The 20258-nt window shown below is 56.2% G+C and overlaps 1 protein-coding gene across 7 annotated transcripts; it reads left to right on the top strand.

Moving 5' to 3' along the window:
• The first annotated feature begins 1917 nt into the window (after nt 1–1917).
• On the top strand, nt 1918–19897 carry ITIH4 (inter-alpha-trypsin inhibitor heavy chain 4). Of its 7 annotated transcripts, XM_050781073.1 has the most exons (25): nt 1942–2040; nt 2230–2303; nt 3258–3418; nt 5364–5468; nt 5608–5770; nt 5910–6020; nt 6543–6671; nt 7600–7716; nt 7990–8158; nt 8240–8365; nt 8550–8731; nt 8811–8996; nt 11458–11597; nt 11803–11957; nt 12281–12307; nt 12608–12658; nt 12791–12844; nt 13051–13206; nt 14082–14144; nt 14327–14353; nt 14442–14558; nt 15546–15720; nt 18830–18984; nt 19107–19203; nt 19692–19897. In XM_050781073.1, the coding sequence occupies exons 3-25, from the start codon at nt 3378–3380 to the stop codon at nt 19759–19761; spliced, it is 2616 nt and encodes an 871-aa protein (XP_050637030.1). In that variant the 5' UTR covers nt 1942–2040; nt 2230–2303; nt 3258–3377; the 3' UTR covers nt 19762–19897. The 7 variants fall into 7 exon arrangements, with proteins under 7 accessions (XP_050637027.1, XP_050637025.1, XP_050637026.1 ...); XM_050781070.1 differs by lacking the exon at nt 2230–2303 and having other exon boundaries at nt 1918–2040; nt 12806–12844; nt 13081–13206; XM_050781068.1 differs by lacking the exon at nt 2230–2303 and having other exon boundaries at nt 1918–2040; nt 12806–12844.
• The last annotated feature ends 361 nt before the right edge of the window (nt 19898–20258 follow it).

Here is a 20258-nt window from a genome sequence, read left to right as displayed (position 1 = left end):
CCAAGGCAAAGCCAGATTGAGATTCCTCTCTGGCAGTCAGTGTCCTGAGCTACTGTCTCTTCCAAACAGCGGGGATAAGCCTCCCACAGTCTGCTCCAACCAGACCGCCTGAGGCATAGGAACACCAGATTCTCAGCCTGCATGACCCTTCCCTCTGCAGTCCTCTGTCCCCCATGTGCCTGGAACTGCCAGGTTCAGAAGACCTATAGAGGCCTGTCCTGTTTTGATGGCAAGACTATGACCATGGACAGGCTGACAGTGGCTCTTTTCGGAGCTGGACTGGCAGAGCCTGGGCTTGTGGTGCCTGGCTCAGGGCTGACGCCTGCTAGGGATGCCCTCCTGCCCCAGGAGGTTCTGGCTGCCCAGAACCTTTCCCACAGTCCCGGCCAGCCTGGCCTCCTAATATAGCCCTGGGTCCGGGCTGGGCCTGTGCTCTGTGCCCCAAGGGAGCAGACCTGCTGTGAGGAAGGGCCTGGTCCTACTTGCTGGACCCCATGGGGAGACTCTTCCCCCAGACACTGAAAGGAGTGTGTTCCCCTGTGTAATCCCAATCTCATCCAGAGCCAAAAAGGTGAGCAGTGGAGACGTGCGCAGAGACGAGGCTTCTGGCCAGTCATGCTGAGGAAGGGGAGCGTCGTCTCTGCAGCTGTAGAAATAGCTCCAGTCTATGGCACCCTTGCCCCAGGCCTGCCGCCACCTCTCATGGAGACAGGACTGGTAGAGAAAACCCTCCCCAGCCTCTGGAAGCCACTGGCTGCCCCAAGACCCCCCATAGGTCCCCAAGGCAGCTGGCCCCCTCAGAGCTGGTGTCACGGAGCCGTCCTTCCCCGATCCAGGACTTGGCACCTGGCCACATTTTTATGACTCATCTTTACCCATGTGTGGACACAGATTCAGGAGCTGGCTTCCGCAGAGCCACCAGGGAACGCTAACCCCAGCAGCGCCCAGAGCGCATAATATGTTCTCACTCAATCCCACTTTACAAGGCGCAGAGTGCTTCAACTTTAGTAAAGCCGGGACCCACCAGGCCCTTGGGCAGCGCTCCCCTGAGTCTGGGCTGCGGCAGCGTCACACTGCTCACGACAATGGCATTCTGCCCTCTCTCAACCAGCAATTCCTGGGCTCCCTTCGCTCCACTGGACGCCACCCCAGTCACCCCTCGGAGCTGCTGGCACTATCAGCTCTGTCTTCTGTTCCATGCTCTCCTGTCAATAAACTCCCCACGTGGAGACCTCTGTGCCACAGGATGGGGCAGCTTTATGACTCACTTGTATTGCCTAATTGCCATTCTTGTTTTGGGAGCCTTGCTGGGGTTGAACCTAAAGCCCTGGCTAGATTGATGGCACCCAAACAGCAGCCTGGGACCTCAGGAGACAGAAGGAGGCGCCCTGTGCCAGCACCTCTCACTTCAGAAATACGGCGTATCTGTCCTGACTCTAGATCTTGCCCCACACAGACACCTCCCAGCGTCACTCCATGCCTTTGGGCCCTCCCATCAGCCAGTCACACTTGCCTGGTGGCCAAGCCCCCTTCCTCCAGGAAGCCACTAGGGTAGCCCTGTAGCCCTAGTCTTCCCCACCATCCCCGTTTCTCCCCAGGCTGGACTTAACGGAGAGCAGACTGACATCTTCACTGTCAGTTCCCTCCCAGCCCTGTGGAGCTTGGTGGAATGCCTGGTGTGAAGGGTCCTGGTGAAGGTTTCGCACCTTTCAGAAGGGGCACCTTCCCCACTCCAACCTGAGCATACCTTTCTTTAGTATACATTCCTGCCCCCAGCCAAGGTCCACGGGACATTCGTCATTTGCTTATCTGAGGCCACTGTGGTTTTTGGCTTGTAGATCCCAATTTCCCAGAACCTGCCCCCATGTGGGTGGGGCAGCAAACAAATTACTAATCCATTCCCCACTTGCTCTCAAGTTCAGAAGCCTCCTGGCAGACACTGGAGCCACGATGAAGCCCCCAGGGCCTGTCCGTATCTGCAGCAGAGTTCTGGTCCTGCTCTCACTGCTGGCCATCCACCAGACCACCACCGCCCAAAAGGTAGCCAGTGTCCACGGGTGTGGCGTGAGCTGGGGGATGAGAGAACGCCTGGGAAGTGGGGAAGAGCCTCCGCATGTGCGAGCGTGTCCGGCGCAAGTGCGTGTGCATCAGTGTGTGTGCCAAAAAATAGTGCAGACCTCCCGCCAGGCACTACCTCAAGGGCCTTACTGGTATTCTCCCACCTAATAGAGGGGATGATCCAATCGCTTCCATTTTGCAAATGAGGAAATACAGTTTTACGAGCCTGGTTCTACCACTTTCTAGTAAGTGACCTCAGGGGAGTGATTTATTCTGTCTATGTCTCAGTTTCCTCATCTGTAAAACAGGGTAATACTAGAACCTATTCAGAGGGTAGTGGTTGTGAAAACCAAACCCGTTGTATCTATTAAGTGCTTAAGACAGTGCCTGTCGCAGAGCAAATACCCAAGCGCATAAACAAGCCACTTGGCACCTCTGTGCCAAACTGCATTCAGGCAGCCGCATGCAGCCGAGCAGAGCTGGTGCGCGTGAGCATGTCGCACACAAGCAGGTAAGAGGTGCCCGCGTGCCCCTCCTCGGGGGACACAGGCCTCAAGGCAAATGGCACATGCTAGGGAGTGCCCTGCGGAAGAGGGGGTGAGTTGGGGAGGGCCCACCGCGGAGCAGAGAGGAAGATTCCCGACTCTTAGAGACCAGACTCTAGTCTACCTCCGAATTCTCCCAGCTCCCAGGGCTTCCTGGTAGGAGACTGGTGGGAGCTTTCCTGTTGCCACAGAGACCAAAGTCTCCAGAAAGCAAAGGACCTGGTCACTGCCCTTTTTCTGGGCAAAGCTAAGCCAGCGTGCAAAGCTCCCTGACCCCACCAGGGCTCTCACCCCTGCCAAAGGCTGTGTGTGATGCCCTCCCAGACACTGGCCCCGGCTGCACCAGCTCTACTCCCTGCATGCTTGTTCTTCTCCAAGGGGCGCTCTGGGCCCCTATAGATCAAGAAGGACGTGACCCCTGCCCTGTGGTGCCATAGGGTGGAGAATGAAGCACACAGCTACCTCTTACCTGAGACAAATGTTCACATAGGAGATGCCTCACTGGGTTCAGCCTGAGGCCTGGTCAGTGGCTTAGTCAGACTGGGGGCCAGGGTTTGGTCTGGAGCCAGAGTCAGGGCCGACTCTTGAAGAGTGTCACCCTGAGCTGAGGTGGCATTGAAACCCTGCAACTCCCCTTCTTCTTTGCTGGTCCAGAATGGTATCGACATCTACAGCCTCACCGTGGACTCCAGGGTCTCGTCCCGATTTGCCCACACGGTCGTCACCAGCCGAGTGGTCAATAGGGCCAGTACTGTGCAGGAGGCCACCTTCCAGATGGAGCTGCCCAAGAAAGCCTTCATCACCAACTTCTCCATGTAGGTGTCTTCCCACCTTCCTCCCCTCTCCACACCCCCCAGTGCTATGACTCCATCTGCTCTGTGCCAGCAAACCCTCTTCTTGAAGTGAGGTATGCCAGGGTGTACATCTTCAGGAGTACACCCTGCACGTGGGGGGCACACAGGGAACAGGGACTTGTTCTCAAAGATGCCCCCGTCCTTCCCTCCATCCAGCCATTCATCATCCCTAAGTGTTGTCCAGGTGGCAGGCAGAGAACCACAGCATCTTTGTGGCTTTGCCTTTGAGGAGCACAGACTTGAGGCCTCCTGAGGCCACACCAGGCAAGAGGGAGTCACCGAGATGCACATTCCAGCTCAAAGTACAGAAAACCTCCTAGATCCTTGGCTTCCCCACAGTGGAGAGTGGCTTGAGGAGGATTCTCCTAGTTATGCCCCAAGCTGGGATCCTGCAGAGGACATTTTTGCTCAGGCTGCATGAGAGACACCTGAGGTTTCTCTGAACTCTGTGGGCCAGTGATGGTCCTTACTTTGTCCTCTGCCACCCTCCCCTACCCTTCCCAACTCAGTTTTGTAATGTTTACTAAATGCACCAGGACGCTGTCTGTCCCTTGCTGCCAGGAAAAGCTGTGATTTAGGACAAGAGTAAGGCTTTTCCCAGAAACAGAGAGGGCGATGGTGGGGCAGAGAGGGAGTGTCTCTCATGCAGGGTCCACACTGGGGCCTCTGGAAAACTGCAGTGGGGGCTGTTCTCCTCCCTCAGGCCCCACGCACCCCTCACTCCACAGCAGCCCCTACTTTTCCAAACCCAGAGCCCGGGCCTATGCTGCCCAGCTTGCAGTGCAAGCCCTAGGGGCCGTGTCAGCCTTCGACATGGATGCCAGGGTCAGCAGTTGCCAGGTCCAGGCCCGTTGCATCTGCTGAGAGCCCAGGACTGTCACTTGCATTCTCTGGACCCAGATCCTGTTGCTGCATGAGTTAGGGGAGCAGAGGGCAGGTTCTCTGCTCCCTGACCTGGCCGGGAGCCCCAGCTGGGCATCTGGAGAGATCAAGCACTGCCTACCCAGGAGGAGAAGCGCCGCTGCCCACTCACCGGCCCCATCTGGGGCTGGAGTTAAATTATAACCAGGAAGATCAGGCAGGAGGGACGCATAGTCCTGACATCCTGGCTGCTCCCCCTCCTGCCCACTGCCACACACTCCCACACTTCCATACCACCCACAGATAGAGCAGGTGAAGTTGACCAGGCACATCCCTACTTACCCCACAAGGAGGCTCTGGCGAAGTCATTTTCCTCCCTGAGAAATGTCCTGGGCCATTCTTTCTCAGCCCCCAAAGGATGGCTGCTAGGAGTGTGTCCACACACTCAGGAATCCCGCCCACTAGTTGTCCAAAACCTCCCTCCAGATATGCCAGCCTACCTGCAGGGTGCCTGCCTCTTATGGGAGGGAAGGGGGAGACTGCTGTAGGCCGAAAGGGCTCAGAGCCTCCAGCCCTGCGTCTCCTTCCTCCTCAGTCCTGGCCCCACATGGCTGCACGCAGGGCTGGGAACAAGTGTGGCTCAGAGAGCTCTTGCTGGTGATGAACTGGTTCCCTGGAATGGTCTGTGAAGTGGAAGGGGCAGGTGGGAATGTGGGCCAGTTGGGCCAGACTGGACAGGTGGAGAGAAGGCAGGACTTAGCCTGGCCCTGCCCCTCTGCAGCCTCCCCTTCATCCCGTCTATAAAATGAATGCTTACTGTTACCGTACACACCTCTGGGAGCTAGAGGCCTGGCGCACTTTGCAGAGTGCCCTGTGCAGAGTCTTGTATGCAGTAGGTGCATAATAAATGGCCCCGGGCTCAGGCAAAGATGGGAGTCACTGTGTCAAGAGGCACACCAAGTCCAGAAAGGCTCTCTGGAGGAGGCAGGAGTGGAATGGAACCCTCGCACCAGGCTCTCAACAACTCCCACCCTTCTGCCCCCAGGATCATCGATGGCGTGACCTACCCAGGGATCATCAAGGAGAAGGCCAAAGCCCAGGCGCAGTACAGCGCAGCAGTGGCCAAGGGAAAGAGCGCTGGACTTGTCAAGTGAGCTGGCAGGGGGCAGCTTCAGCAGAGAGGGTCTAAACATAGGCCACCCTGCCTTTGGCCCTTAACCCTGCCCCCACCTCCACCAGCCTTACCCCACCTGTCCTGGAGGGGCAGGCCTGATGCCCTTCTCCCCCAGGGCCACCGGGAGAAACATGGAGCAGTTCCAGGTGTCAGTCAGTGTGGCTCCCAATGCCAAGATCACCTTTGAGCTGGTCTATGAGGAACTGCTCAAGCGGTGTCTGGGGGTGTATGAGCTGCTGCTGAAAGTGCGGCCCCAGCAGCTGGTCAAGCATCTGCAGGTACCTGCTGCTGCCTCTTCCAGGGAGGCCTCCTGCATGACCCTTGCCCTGCTGAGGACGGCCCCTCTTTGCCCCTGGGCCTCGTGTGAGCCCCAGCCCAGGCTCCTGGCTGACCCAGGGACCCACATCTTGCCTCCAGATGGACATTCATATCTTCGAGCCCCAGGGCATCAGCTTCCTGGAGACAGAGAGCACCTTCATGACCAACCAGCTGGTAGACGCCCTCACCACCTCACAGAATAAGACCAAGGTGGGTCTGTTGTGGTCAGCAGGCAAGGGTACCAAGGACCCTGCCTTCAGGCCAGCCCTATAAGCCTGGATTTCCAGAGAGCTGGATAGACTCTCCGTCCAGTGAGGTGTGAGCTGGAGAGGCTCTTGAGATCTCTGTGTCCTTGCTGTCATTTGGCAGATGGGAAGGGCAAAGCCTAGAGGACTGTGGTGTCCTCGTATGAGCCCTGAGATCTGTCTGGGAAGGGGTTGGAGAATAGACTGATGTGAGGGTCCTGGGGCCAAGTGGAGAGGAGGAGATGGTGGGACTGCACATATCCTGGAACAGCCTCTGCTTGCACAACTCCAGGAACAGGGCGCTCATCACACCCCTCCCGTATGTGAAAGCGGCCCATCAATAACGCAGCCTGAAAGGAGGTGCCCTGGAATACGGACCCAAGGCTAAATCCTGGAATTCTCATTTCCCAATATATGGACTGGGTAGAGGGTGTTGTTGGCCTGGCTTTGCTGTTCCTCCCAACTTCAGCCCAGATTATTCCTCCAGGCTCACATCCAGTTCAAGCCAACGCTCTCCCAGCAGCAAAAGTCCCCAGAGCAGCAAGAAACAGTCCTGGACGGCCACCTCATCATCCGCTATGATGTGGACCGGGCCGTCTCCGGGGGCACCATTCAGGTGGGTGGACTCCAGGCAAGAGCAGAGCAGCCTGGAGGTCTGTCCACCTGCAAGGGCCTGAGCTTGGGTGTTTTAGAAGAGGAAAAGAACCACCCTTACTTAGCAGTGTGCACCAGGGACCGGCACAGACAGAAAACGCGTGATTTAGTTGTGTTGTCCCTGAAACTATTCCCTTTCCCAGGCAGAAAAGGTTTGTCTCTGAGAAGATCTGCCCTGTGGGGTTTCCCTCTTTGCCTCTGCTGCTGGGAGGCTCACAACTCAGTTTTACGCACATTTGCAGTAGTTTCTTTCACACTTGTTTCTGGCATTAATATTGTTGTTGTATTTTGGTGCGATCATGGCTCACTGCACCTTCAAACTCCCAGGTTCAAAAGATCCTCCTGCCTCAGCCTCCCTAGTAGCTGGGACTACAGGCATGCAACACCACACCTGGCTAATTTTTTTTTTTTTTTTTCGATAGAGACAAGGTTGCCCGGGCTTGTGTTGAATTCCTGGGCTCAAGTGATCCTCCCCCCTAAGCCTCCCAAAGTGCTGGAATTACAGGCGTGATTCACCACGCCCAGCCATTTCTGCCATTGTTATTATAATTCCCTTTTACTCCATGGTTTTGAAGTCTTCCGTCTTTTCATGGTTGTCAGGTTTATGATGTCTGAACTTTTTAGTATAAGCCATCTGAAATGCTAAAACAAATAGAAGGAAAAGTTGCAGGGAGAGTTCTAGTAGGCTATGCATGAGCAGGGAAGGCTTCTACAAGAAAGGGGCTGGTCTGAGCCCTGAAAGAGGGCAAGGTTTGGGGGAGGTTAGCAGTGGGATGGAAATGGGATTGCAACAGAGCACAGAAACCCAAGAATTTGGGGTAAGGGGGCTGAATGGGGATAGGGCACGATCATAGCCCTGATGGCCTGGGTGGGTCTTACTCTGGTCACAGATCGAGAATGGCTACTTTGTACACTACTTTGCCCCCGAGGGCCTAACCACAATGCCCAAGAATGTGGTCTTTGTCATTGACAAGAGCGGCTCCATGAGTGGCAGGAAAATCCAACAGGTAGGTCCTGTGACCCAGAACAGGGCCCTGAGAACTCCCAGGCCCTTCACGCTATCAGCTGTGGTCCGACAGGCAGACCCCCTTCCTTCACCTTTTGGTGCCGTGGGGCGGGTGGCTCTCAGGAGCCAAGGTTGGCCAGAGCCTAGGGCAGCCCCTGTTCCTAGAGCCGATACCATGACCTCACGCCTGAGACAGGAGTCCAAGGATGCCAGCCCAAGGGCACACGAGCCCTCAGGGAGCCCTTCTGAAGCAGTATTCCCTCTCCCTGACCAGACCCGGGAAGCCCTAATCAAGATCCTGGATGACCTCAGCCCCAGAGACCAGTTCAACCTCATCGTCTTCAGTACAGAAGCAACTCAGTGGAGGCCATCACTGGTGCCAGCCTCAGCTGAGAACGTGAACGAGGCCAGGAGCTTCGCTGCCGGCATCCAGGCCCTGGGAGGTAAGTTCTTCTGTGGCCCTGCAGGGTGGGGGCTTCCAGGGCTCCTGGCTGGGGGCCACCTTGAGAGTGTGTGCTCCTCAGGGACCAACATCAATGAGGCGATGCTGGTGGCTGTGCAGTTGCTGGACAGCAGCAACCAGGAGGAGCGGCTGCCCGACGGGAGCGTCTCGCTCATCATCCTGCTCACCGATGGCGACCCCACCGTGGGTGAGGGCCCTGCCTGCGACTCCAGGACACGCTGCATGGGGAGGCGGCTGGGGCTGCACCTGGGCTTGCTGTGGGACCTGGGCAGGGAGAGGGGGTCACTGAGGCCCCACGGCTCTGAGGTTCCAGAACTATTCATCGAGCAAATCACTGTTTTCTCACCCTCATCCCAAACCCCTGGGTCCAGGGGAGACTAACCCCAGGAGCATCCAGAAAAACGTGCGGGAAGCTATAAGTGGCCGGTACAGCCTCTTCTGCTTGGGCTTTGGCTTCGACGTCAGCTATGCCTTCCTAGAGAAGCTGGCACTGGACAACGGTGGCCTGGCCCGGCGCATCCATGAGGACTCGGACTCTGCCCTGCAGCTCCAGGTGCCAGCATGCCCCAGGTGGGCTGCACAGAGAAGTGGGCAGACCCAGCCTGGCCTTTATGACACCCCCAACTCTGCAGGACTTCTACCAGGAAGTGGCCAACCCACTGCTGACAGCAGTGACCTTTGAGTACCCAAGCAATGCCGTGGAGGAGATCACTCAGAACAACTTCCGGCTCCTCTTCAAGGGCTCAGAGATGGTGGTGGCTGGGAAGCTCCAGGCCCAGGGGCCTGATGTGCTCACAGCCACAGTCAGTGGGAAGCTGGTGAGTGTGGCCAAAGCCACCCTGGAGGGGAAGGGCAGCCTCCACCTCTGCATCCGGAGGGGCTGGGCTCCAATCCCAGACCTGCCCCGCTCCAGCTTTCCCCTCTGCTGCCTGTGGATGACACAGGGGCATGGCAAGGATTCAATGAGAAAATGGAGTGATTCTCATGAGACCACCTGTGCTGTGCCCAGCACATACAGGCCCTCAGCAACGGGTGTGTGCACCCGTGAGCACAGGTGAGGGCAGGGATTCCTCCCTAGTTGTCATCCCCTCCTGTCCTGGTACCAGCCCTCTCAGGTTGCAGTTGGACAGGGGAGGGCTGCTCCTATTTCACAGATGAGCAGACTGAGCTCCAGGCAGGGCAGACAGCTTGCCCTGGGCCCCACTGCAACCGGGCCAAGAGCCCAGCTTGCTACGTGGCACCCTGTCCTTGCCCAGCCTTCCCTGCCTCCTTCCAGGGACCCCCTGTCATTCCACAAAGAGAAACTGAGCACCAGCCCTGCGGCAGGGCCTTCTTCAGCCCCTGGGGTGCAGCGGTGAATGAGGTTGACCCCTCCGTGCCCTCATAGGAGAGACAGCCCAAGGACATGTCATCACACAAACAAGCTACAGGCTGGGATCTAACCCCGGACTCAGGGGAGCAGCACTAGGAGCCCCAGCCTGGCCTGGGGATCAGGGAGGGTTTTCTGGAGGAAGCCCAGCAGAGACTAAGGGATAAGTAGGAGGTGGGAAGAGTCCAGATGGGGCAATGGAGGAATATGTTAGGCCCCTGTGGCATGAGGGCAGCGAGTGTGAAGAGAATAGCAGTGGGCGTTGGGGGCCCATGGCCTTGTCTCAGGACAAGTCCCCAAGTGTCATGACTGTTGGTACAGGCTGTGTGGCCACCCTGCCTGGCTTCAAACCCAGCTCTGCCACCTCCCAGATGGGAGACATGGAGAAGTCACTTAATCTCCATGTACTGCAGTTTCCTCCTATGTAAACATGGGAATAAGTCACTGTCCCCTCAGAAAGCCACTGTGATTGATGTCCAGTGTAAGCACACCATACATGTCAGCAGCTGATTTAGATTGGAGGCCGTGGGTTCCCACAGTGCAGAACCCAAGGTGGTTCCGGGGAGTTCACAGACAGACATGGCTTTGTTTTAGTAGTTATTTACTTATTTTCATGTGTATTCTGAAAAATATGACCTGAACCTCAGACCTAAGTTGTTTTTTTTTTTTTTTTTTTTTTTTTTTTTTCTTTGAGACAGAGGCTCACTCTGTCGCCCAGGCTGGAGTGTGGTGGTGCGATCTCGGCTCACTGCAAGCTCCACCTCCCGTGTTTACGCCATTCTCCTGCCTCAGCCTCCCGAGTAGCTGGGACTACAGGCGCCCGCCACCACGCCCGGCTAGTTTTTTTTTTTTGTATTTTTAGTAGAGACGGGGCTTCACCATGTTAGCCAGGATGGTCTCGATCTCCTGACCTTGTGATCCGCCCACCTTGGTCTCCCAGAGTGCTGGGATTACAGGCGTGAGCCACCGCGCCCGGCCCCGATCCAAGATTTTATGGGTATAAAGCCAAGTAAAAATTGTTAGCCTACTTAAAGTTCATTTAAGGGAAAACATCAATTAAGTAGCTGTATGTGTGGATGGGGCAAAATCCATGCAGGTGGCCTGTGTGTGCCGAAGCTGTGGAAAGCCACCAGGGTGAGAGACAGGCTGTTCCAGTGGGAGTAGAGGCACAGGTCTGATCCACATTGTGAAAAGGTCTCCTGACCACTCGGCGAGCTCTGGTAGGAGAGGCCTGGGATTCCTCTGCCTTAGAAGCCCATTTCCCAGGCAGCGAGCTGGGTCAGTCTGAGACCACAGGCCCCTCCCTGAGGGAGGAGGGAGCGGGTTCACACAGAGCTTGGGTGCACGCTTCCCTGTCATGGTCCCACAGTGGCCAGCCGCAGAGGGGCCTGCTTCCACAGGGACAGCCGTTGGGGTGGATGGAGCCCCAGACCCAGAGCCACGACATCTACCTTCTGTTCTCAACTCTGCCTCTGAGCCCCGGGAAGGTCCTTCCCTCCCTGTCCCTTTCCCCCACCTTTGGGGTAAGGGCAGGCTGTAGCTAGGGACCCTTCCTGCTCCACACTTCACTTGCAAATCCTTCCTGCTGCTGTTTCTACACTGGCCTGAGGTTCCCATCCCTTTCTTCCAGAGGTTTGGCTGATCTGAGTCCTGGCGCCGTGCCTGCCTTGTTGTACCTGGGCTACTTTGTTACCTTTTATCTTCACCTCCATCACATCCCTGTATGCTCTGTGACTGAGCCCCTTGCACCCCTAAGCCCCCTCCTTACCCCCACTCAAAGGAAATGCGGTCCCCACAGTCAGTGTGTGGGACCTGCCCCAGCTCCAATCATGGAAGAGCTCGGAAGTGCCAGGCCAGATGCAGATGTCCGGCCCTCACTGTTCCTGCCCTGGCTGGGCCCCTCTTTCCAGCCTACGCAGGACATCACTTTTCAAACCGAGTCCAGCGTGGCACAGCAGGAAGCAGAGTTCCAGAGCCCCAAGTATATCTTCCACAACTTCATGGAGAGGCTCTGGGCATACCTGACTATCCAGCAGCTGCTGGAGCAGATGTGAGTGCATCAGCACCTCCCTAAGCCTGTCGGTAGGGGGCAGGCACCGGTGGCACGGGACAGCACCTAAGCATGGAGAGAGGGGGGTCTTGGTATCATGTCCAAGCTCCAGATTCTCCCAGAGGGACCTCCCTAGAAGGGGCTGGATGGAAAATCTGTTCCCGAATTCAGGGACCTCCTGAGTTCTGATGTCCTTCACCTACAGTGTCTCCGCATCTGACGCTGATCAGCAGGCCCTCCGGACCCGAGCGCTGAATTTATCGCTTGCCTACAGCTTTGTCACACCTCTCACATCTATGGTAGTCACCAAACCCGAAGACCAAGAGCAGTCTCAAGTTGCCGAGAAGCCCGTGGAAGGCGGTGGGTGTGGGGTTGAGATCTCAGCCTCCCAGGTAGCAGAGTTTGGACCCAGCATTCTCCCGACTCTTCCCTGCATCCTGACCAAGACCCCAACCGTGCCCCCAACAGACTCCCCCTGGGAGATTCAGCCTATTCACTGATGAGGAAAGTGAAGCCGGGTCTCCTATCTCCCCAAATTCATTGCACCTACGATATAGTCCAGGATTGGGTAGCAAGATAAAACACAAGCGCTTTGAATTGATGGAAACCACCTTGACAGTGTCTGTCTGTGTCTCTGTCTGTCTGTCTGTCTGTCTCTCTCTCTCTCTCTTTGTTTTATCCAGAAAGTAGAAACAGGAACGTCCACTCAGGTAAGCAGCGAACATCCTCAAAGGCTGTGCTGGGTGGTGGTCTGCTAACACAGCGTCCAGGGCGCCAGCCCTGTGAGGTTACTGGCCAGGGCCCAGGTCCGCCCAGGCCTCTCCAGCCCAGCCCTGCTGCCGGGAGGCAGCATAGTCTGACCCAGCACGCTGGTGCATTTAGTCACCTGTGCATTCAAATATTGGCTGCTCCTCCGGCCCTGTCCGCAGCACTGGGAATACAGTCCCCATCCAAGTGGGGCCACAGGAAGGTGGGTGCAAGATGCAAACCCAGGTCCCACTGATTTCCAGGTTCCACTTTCTTCAGATATTATCTCCAGGGAGCAAAAATGCCAAAACCAGGTGACAAAGTAGGAGGTGGGGGGAGGGGAGATTGACAGATTGGGCTCGGTCCTGGCTATGGAGGGGAGTGCCTTGCCCAGCTCCTCTGGCTGGTGACAGCCCTCGGGCCTCAGTTCAGTTGTATCTGATTAGGACTTGACCACACAGAGGCTTCCTTTTCTCCAAGAAGAGGATTGAGTAGACAAGGTAGTTTGAGGGGTTCTGCCACATCCCCGGGGGGGCGGAGTTTGAGGGGGGTCCATTGTTGTTCCAGCATTGATTATCTCCCAGCTGTGGGGGGAGAGGCTCCATGAGTTGGCCGGGTGTGGGGAGAGGGGACGTAGTTGCCCTCTCCGCACCCACTCGTGGGTGGATCTGAAGCCCTGACTGTGAGGACCCACACCCCACCTCAGAGAAGACTGCATCTGTCAACTTCTCCAAAGCTGGAGCTGCTGGCTCCCTGTTGAATTTCGGACCCGGGGTTCTCAGCTCGGGGCAACTTGGACCCCCAGGACCTCCTGATGCTCCTGACCATGCTGCTCTCCATCCCTTCCGCCGTCTGGCCATCTGTAAGCCGCCTTCCAGTCCTGTGAGGGCCTCAGTTTCCTCATGGTGGTCCTTGAGCCTGCCCCACAGAGGGGGTGGGGGTAAAGCACGCACTGCAGGCCAGGCCAGGGATGGCTGACGAGGGCACGATGTGAAGTAATTGTGGGTCAGTTCAACCTGGGATCATTTACTGGGGCCGGGGGGCGGGGGAGTGCATTTCCTAAGGAGGCTGTCCTCACCTTCCCAGCTCTCTGCAGCTGCCCCATGCCCAGTCCTCAGCGTCTCATCTCAGGTGTGAGCTCTCCCAGGTCCTTCAGCTGCCCTGAGGTTGTCAGACCACAGGCTGTGACGGAGCAGCCTCTCCCACACTCCTTGTTCAGAGGGGGCCCTAGGCCCTAAGAGGGGCAGGGACTGGCCAAGTGTGCACGTCACAGCGCTCTTTGGAGCAGTCCTTGCCAGCTTCTTCCCTCTGAAGGCCCCTCTCCCCACTACCCCTTGTACGGACATCAGGCCTCCCCTCCCCAAGGCAGGACTTCACCTGTCCTTTACTTTCACGGAGTAGGATCCACTATACTCTAGAGGCTGACTCATGAGGAAACCTTCTAGGAAGGGAGGGCTTCCTCCGTTCAGAAAGTCAACAGAGGTCCCTTGAACAGTTTCTGATCCCCAAATCTGCACTCGAACACAGCTGCAGAGCCAGGCTGGACCTATCCCTGACAGCATGCTCTTCTGTTTGAAAATCTCCCATGACAAAGGCCATTCTAGGTGGCGCGTATGTGTGGCAGGATGGGGGCTGCAGCTTGGAGGCGGCGGTGGCTATGCCGCTGGTTGCTCGCCTCCTGACGGTCTCCCTGCTCCCTTTCTGTTCCTGATGTTCCTGCCCTGATGCCTGCTTCAGCACCACCAGCCACCTCAAATCCTGATCCAGCTGTGTCTCATGTCACGAATGCCAAAATCAAAGGTGCTCCCAAGACCAGAGGCCCTGTCCTAACAGGGGGATCCTGGGAGGGGAGTGACCTGTCACGTGAGCGTCTTGATGTTGAAGTAGAGAGGGAACCCGGCCACACCTAGTCACTACTCCTTCCCTCAACCTCCCACTCCTCAGGAAGGGGCTGCCTAAACCCAGACTTTTTCTTCTTTTAGAAGCAACCATGACAGCCCAAACCCCAGGTAAGTTCCCAACCCCCTGGGCCCCCTTCCACATCCTTGCCCCTAGCCTGCCCTTCCTGCTCCAGGAGCCGTGCCCCGGCTGTCCCAGCCCCCATACAGGCTCCCTCCGCCATCCTGCCACTGCCTGGGCAAAGCGTGGAGCAGCTCTGTGTGGACCCCAGACATCACCAGGGGCCAATGAACCTGCTCTCAGACCCTGAGCAAGGTGAGAGGGGGCACACCCAGAGAGACCCAGACACCATGACACACACCCACCACCTGCCCACAGAGACACACACAGTGCGTGCAGGCTGGCCCCACACAGGCCCCTCCCAGATCATAGCATGGTCCTGCCTCCAAGCCCCGGCATGGGCACACACTCACACAGCCACCCCAGGGACCTTCCACTGGGCACCTTGTGTGCAGGTGTGGGTGGCCTAGGCACAGATAAGCATGGCAGCCATGTGGAGGTGAGCCTAGAGGAGGAGCCAGGGTGGGGCAAGGGTCCAGGGAGCTTCCTGGGGTCGCATAGGGATGGCAGGGCCCTGGCAGGCACGCAGAGACCAGCATGAGGATGTTCCAGATGGAGGAGTTAGTGCCTGCAGATACAGAGCCCCAAAAGATGAGACCCTAGAAGGTGTGGATGAGAATGGCAGGAAGAGACAGGGGTGCTGGCTGGGCCCTGCCCCTTCAATCCTGAACCAGACATGGAGACACACTCCACTCAGCGATGCTCACCCCCTCTCCGCCCAGCCCCACTCAAAGCCAAAGGACATCCACGGCTTTCTCATTCCTCAGATGCATGTGGTCTCCCACTTCCTCACTCAGCCCTGGGAGTGTCTTTCCTGAGGGTAGGCAGCACCGATTCTCCATCTTACCCTTGGCTGCAGCATCTAGCTCAGGGCCAGGCGCTCCATAGGCCGTTCTGAAGGCTTGTGGACTGGAGACAAGTTAATTCTCAAAGGCCTCATCTGAGGGTGGCCATCGCTGAGGATTTAGGGGCCCCTCCAAAGCCATAGACACCAGGGGTGAGTGGAGAGATTGTGGAGCCAGCCCCCAGTGTGAAGGAGTGCTGGGAAAGGGACGCCCCTCCTGATGAGGGAGGGAGCTGCCGCGGAACTCCAGGGGCTGTGATCAGGGAGGACTCCCTGTGCAGGTCGGTGTCAGCCCTGGCTGGGGCCCAACTTTGACCTCTCTGATTTGGTCTTCCCAGGGGTTGAGGTGACTGGCCAGTATGAGAGGGAGAAGGCTGGGTTCTCATGGATCGAAGTGACCTTCAAGAACCCTCCGGTCCGGGTTCATGCATCCCCTGAACACGTGGTGGTAACTCGGAACCGAAAAAGCTCTGCGTACAAGTGGAAGGAGACGCTGTTCTCAGTGATGCCCGGGTAAGGCCCAGGCTGGAGCCCGGGGCCAGGGGTTGCCCTTTCAGGCTACAGTGGCTGATGATGGTACCAGCAGGTGGCCTGAAGCCATGGACCCAAGAATGGAGTGGCTACACTCACAGGAGGTGCAAAGAGACAAGAGCCCTGCCGTATACCCCTGCAGTTCCAGAGGGCACTGAGGAGTTGTCCTGGGGACCTAACCCAGGTCGCTATCCCATGCAGGAGACAGTGTGGTTTGGAGCTAGCTCTGCTGCTCATCCTTTGTGACCCTGGGCAGGCAGCTTAGTTCCTCTGAGCCTCAATTTCTTCACTAATAACCAGTACTCATCATCCTGGCCCAGAGTCAGAAGGCTGAGGGGAGAACCCAGTGAGAGAGTGTAGTTGGGAGCACTTTGCCATCAGATGATGCAGTGCCCCCCAGGCACCCCACAGCATGGCGCTGTCTACGTAGTGACGTGATATTCTGATGACAGTAGTGAGAAGCTAGAGAGCACTGTTGACAGCAGGTTACCAGCATTCTCTTTAGCATATCCTTGGAGCTTTGCTAAGGAGACACAAGTCAGTGGCCTCAAATACTGAGCAGCTGGTGAATAATGGAGGCAGAAGGCCACTTCTTCTGGGTGGGGGAGCTCACTGCTTCACAGTGGCCGTCCAGGGACAGTCTTCCAGTTTTGCAGATCACGAGGGGCCTCGGGGAAGGGCTGAGGCCCTCGTCCTCCGTGGGCAGTGGCCTCCGAACCCCCGGCCTGTGTCATAGCTCACCCTTTTCCAAGTGTGGAGAGCCTTGTCCAGCCCTGCCTCACCCAGCCCTCCTCGGGAACTCCCTTGCATTTGACAGATGAGTGCACATCCAGCTAATCCAAGGTCTCACCCAAAAACCTTCCCAAGTTCATAAAAGATCTAGGCCCAGAGTGGTGGCTCACGCCTATAATCCCAGCACTTTGGGAGGCTGAGGTGGGTGGATTGCCTGAGCTCAGGAGTTTGAGACCAGCCTGGGAAACACAGTGAAACCCCATCTCTACTAAAATACAAAACATTAGCCAGGCATGGCAGCATGCACCTGTAATCCTAGCTACTTGGGAGGCCGAGACAGGAGAATCACTTGAACCTGGGAGGTGGAGGTTGCAGTGAGCCGAGATCATGCCATTGCACTCCAGCCTGGGCGACAGAGTGAGACTCCATCTCAAAAATAAAATAAAAGATCTAAAAGTTGGCCAGGCACAGTGGCTCATGCCACCCAACACAAGTGTAATCCCAACACTCTGTGAGGCCGAGGTAGGTGGATCACTTAAGGCTAGGAGTTTGAGACCAGCCTGGCCAACATAGTGAAACCCCGTCTCTACTAAAAATACAAAAACTAGCTAGGTGTGGTGGTGGGCACCTGTAATCCCAGCTACTCAGGAGGCTGAGAATTGCTTGAACCTGGGAGACGGAGGATGTAGTAAGCTAAGTTAATACCACTGCACTCCAGCCTGGGCGACAGAGTAAGACCCTGTCTCCAAAAAAAAAAAAAAGAAAAAAAAAATCTAAAATTCCTTGCTATCTGGTAGATTCACTAAAATCAATAGCATTTTTATGCCTAGAAAATGAAATAGAAGTAAAATCCTATTAATTATGGGGAGAGAGTGTCCAAATACTTTCATGAGCTACAGAAGACATAAAGAAGAATAGGTGGCCGGGTGCCGTGGCTCATGCCTGTAATCCCAGCACTTTGGGAGGCTGAGGCAGGAGGATCACAAGGTCAGGAGATTGAGACCATCCTGGCGAACACTGTGAAACCCTGTCTCTACTAAAAATACAAAAAAATTAGCTGGGCAGGGGAATGGCATGAACCTGGAGGGCAGAACTTGCAGTGAGTGGAGATCACTCCACTGTATTCAAGCCTGGGCAACAGAGCGAGACTCCATCTCAAAAAAAAAGAAAAAAGAAAAATAGGCCGGGCGCAGTGGCTCCTGCCTGTAATCCCAGCACTTTGGGAGGCCGAGGCAGGTGGATCACCTCCGGTCAGGAATTGGAGACCAACTTGGCCAACATGGCGAAACCCCGTCTCTACTAAAAATACAAAAATTAGCCGGGTGTGGTGGCGGCACATGCCTGTAATCCCAGCTACTCAGGAGGCTGAGGCAGGAGAATCGCTTGAACCCAGGAGGTGGAGGTTGCAGTGAGCTGAGATCACGCCACTGCACTCCAGCCTGGGTGACAAAGCAAGACTCTGTCTCAAAAAAAAAAAAAACAAAAAAAAACCCACATGTTTTAGATTGAATTGAAACAACAGGACAGTATATGTTTAGGGAAAATTTGTTTAAAATAACCTCTGAGTAACAGCAGGGTCTTATTTAACATGCTTAAAGGAAACTAACATTCATGAGAACACCAAAAAGGCAAGAATTTCAAGGGTTATTTCAACTAAAAAAATGAGAAGACAGAATGAGAAGAGGCCTACCCTTTAGACATTAAACACATGATCAAACACGAGTCATCCAAAGAGAGTGCACCAGCAGCAGGACAAAAGGGACAGAGTGGATGGATCAGAGAAACTCCTTCAATCATATAAAACTAATTTATGAGAAAGTGAATTTAAGAAAACCAGAGGCCGGGTGCGGTGGCTCACGCCTGTGATTCCAGCACCATGGGAGGCTGAGGCTGGCAGATTGCTTCAGCTCAGGAGTTCGAGACCAGCCTGGGCAACATGGTGAAACCCTGTGTCTCTTAAAAATAAAACAAATTAGCTGGGCATGGTGGCATGTACCTGCAGTACCAGCTACTTGAGAGGCAGAGGTGGGAGAATCACTTGAGCCGAGGAGGCACAGGGGGCAGTGAGCTGAGATCACACCACTGCACTGCAGCCTGGGGGACAGAGTGAGACCCTGTCCCCGCCCCCACAAAAAAGAGAAAGAAAAGAAGTGCTGGGGAAACCGGACATCATTAGGTTAACTTTGGTCCTATTTTACCAATGAGGAAACGGAAACCCAGATTTAAGGGCCTTCCCACCCAAGGCCACTCCATGACTTCCTGGACAAGAGGGGAAGCCCAGCCCACTCCCCACCCTGACTGCTGAGGCTCCGAGCACACGTCTCTACCTTCCCGCTCAAGACGCTGGGTCTTTCCACAGCCTGAAGATGACCATGGACAAGACGGGCCTCCTGCTGCTCAGTGACCCAGACAAAGTGACCATCGGCCTGTTGTCCTGGGATGGCCGTGGGGAGGGGCTCCGGCTGCTTCTGCGCGACACTGGCCGCTTCTCCAGCCACGTTGGCGGGTCCCTTGGTACTGTGCCCGGCCTTCCTCAGAAACCAGCTGTGCCCGGGAACAGGCGGTGCCCTCCCCTGCACGTGCCTCCCAGGCTCCCTCTGTCTCTCACCCTTACTGACCCACCCTTTGTATCTCAGGCCAGTTTTACCAGGAGGTGCTCTGGGGATCTCCAGCAGCATCAGATGACAGTAGGCGCACGCTGAGGGTTCAGGGCAGTGACTACTCTGCCACCAGGTGACTTGGCACAAGCAGACCGCTGAGCCTGGCTGGGGTGGGGTGGGGACTGGGAGGCCAGGAGCCAGCCTCTCCAGGGCCCCACTCCTGTCCTTGCCCAGGAACTAGACACAGTCCAGTGGAAGGTTGATGCTGTAGACGTGTCTAAGCCAGCTTTCAGTGACCCCACAAAAGATGGATGGGCTTCTCAGACCCACAGAAAGCACATGGGCCCTGAGATCCCTGGGGTTGGTTGGGGACGGTAGGAACCTCTCCCTGTCCACACCCTGAGCTCCCAGAGCCCTGAACGCTGGAGACCACACGTACTGACTTCTCTAGAGCAGGCTCTGGGTGACTGGGCCTCGTTCGCCTGTGCTGGAGGGAATTCTAGAGGGACCCCAGGACTCCCTACCCTCCATGTTCCTGTCCCCAGCTGTCTCCCTCCTTTCCCACCACACCTGAGATTTGCTGACCACATGCCTATCTGTCTGTCTGTCTTTCCATTTCAGAGAGCGCAGGCTGGATTACCAGGAGGGAGCCCCAGGAGTGGAGATTTCCTGCTGGTCTGTGGAGCTGTAGTTCTGATGGAAGGAGCTGTGTCCAGCCTGTATGCTTGGCTGCCCCCTTGCAACTGCAGGGCCGCTTCTGGGGCCTGGACCACCATGGGAGGGAAAAGGTCCCACTCATTACAAATAAAGAAAGGTGGTGTGAGCCCGGGAAGTGGGTGTCTCTGGTTCCCTGTGGCCAAACCCTAGGGCCTCAGCCTTGCATCCTGAACCTTTAGCATCATGGAACACTGAAGCTTCCACTGTCAGCTCTCAAGGGCCCATGGCCAGGAGGGCGCATGCTGAACTTTCAGTCCGGCCCCTTCACTTTACAAACAAGGAAACTGAGCTCTAACCACCCATTTGAGATGTCACTCCCGCCCCCAGCTAGGGGCCCAGGGCTGGAAGCATTCTCCAGGAGCAGAGGTTCAGTCTTGACTACAAAAAAAAAGGAGTGAACGGGGTTGGAATTCTTTCTAGTCCAGCTCCTAAACTTTCTCAGTGAGCTTTTGGAGCTCTCTGCAATGAGAT

Source organism: Macaca thibetana, chromosome 2, assembly GCF_024542745.1.
Source record: "Macaca thibetana thibetana isolate TM-01 chromosome 2, ASM2454274v1, whole genome shotgun sequence".
NCBI classification, from domain to species: domain Eukaryota; kingdom Metazoa; phylum Chordata; class Mammalia; order Primates; family Cercopithecidae; genus Macaca; species Macaca thibetana.
This window is presented reverse-complemented; position numbering and strand designations above follow the sequence as displayed.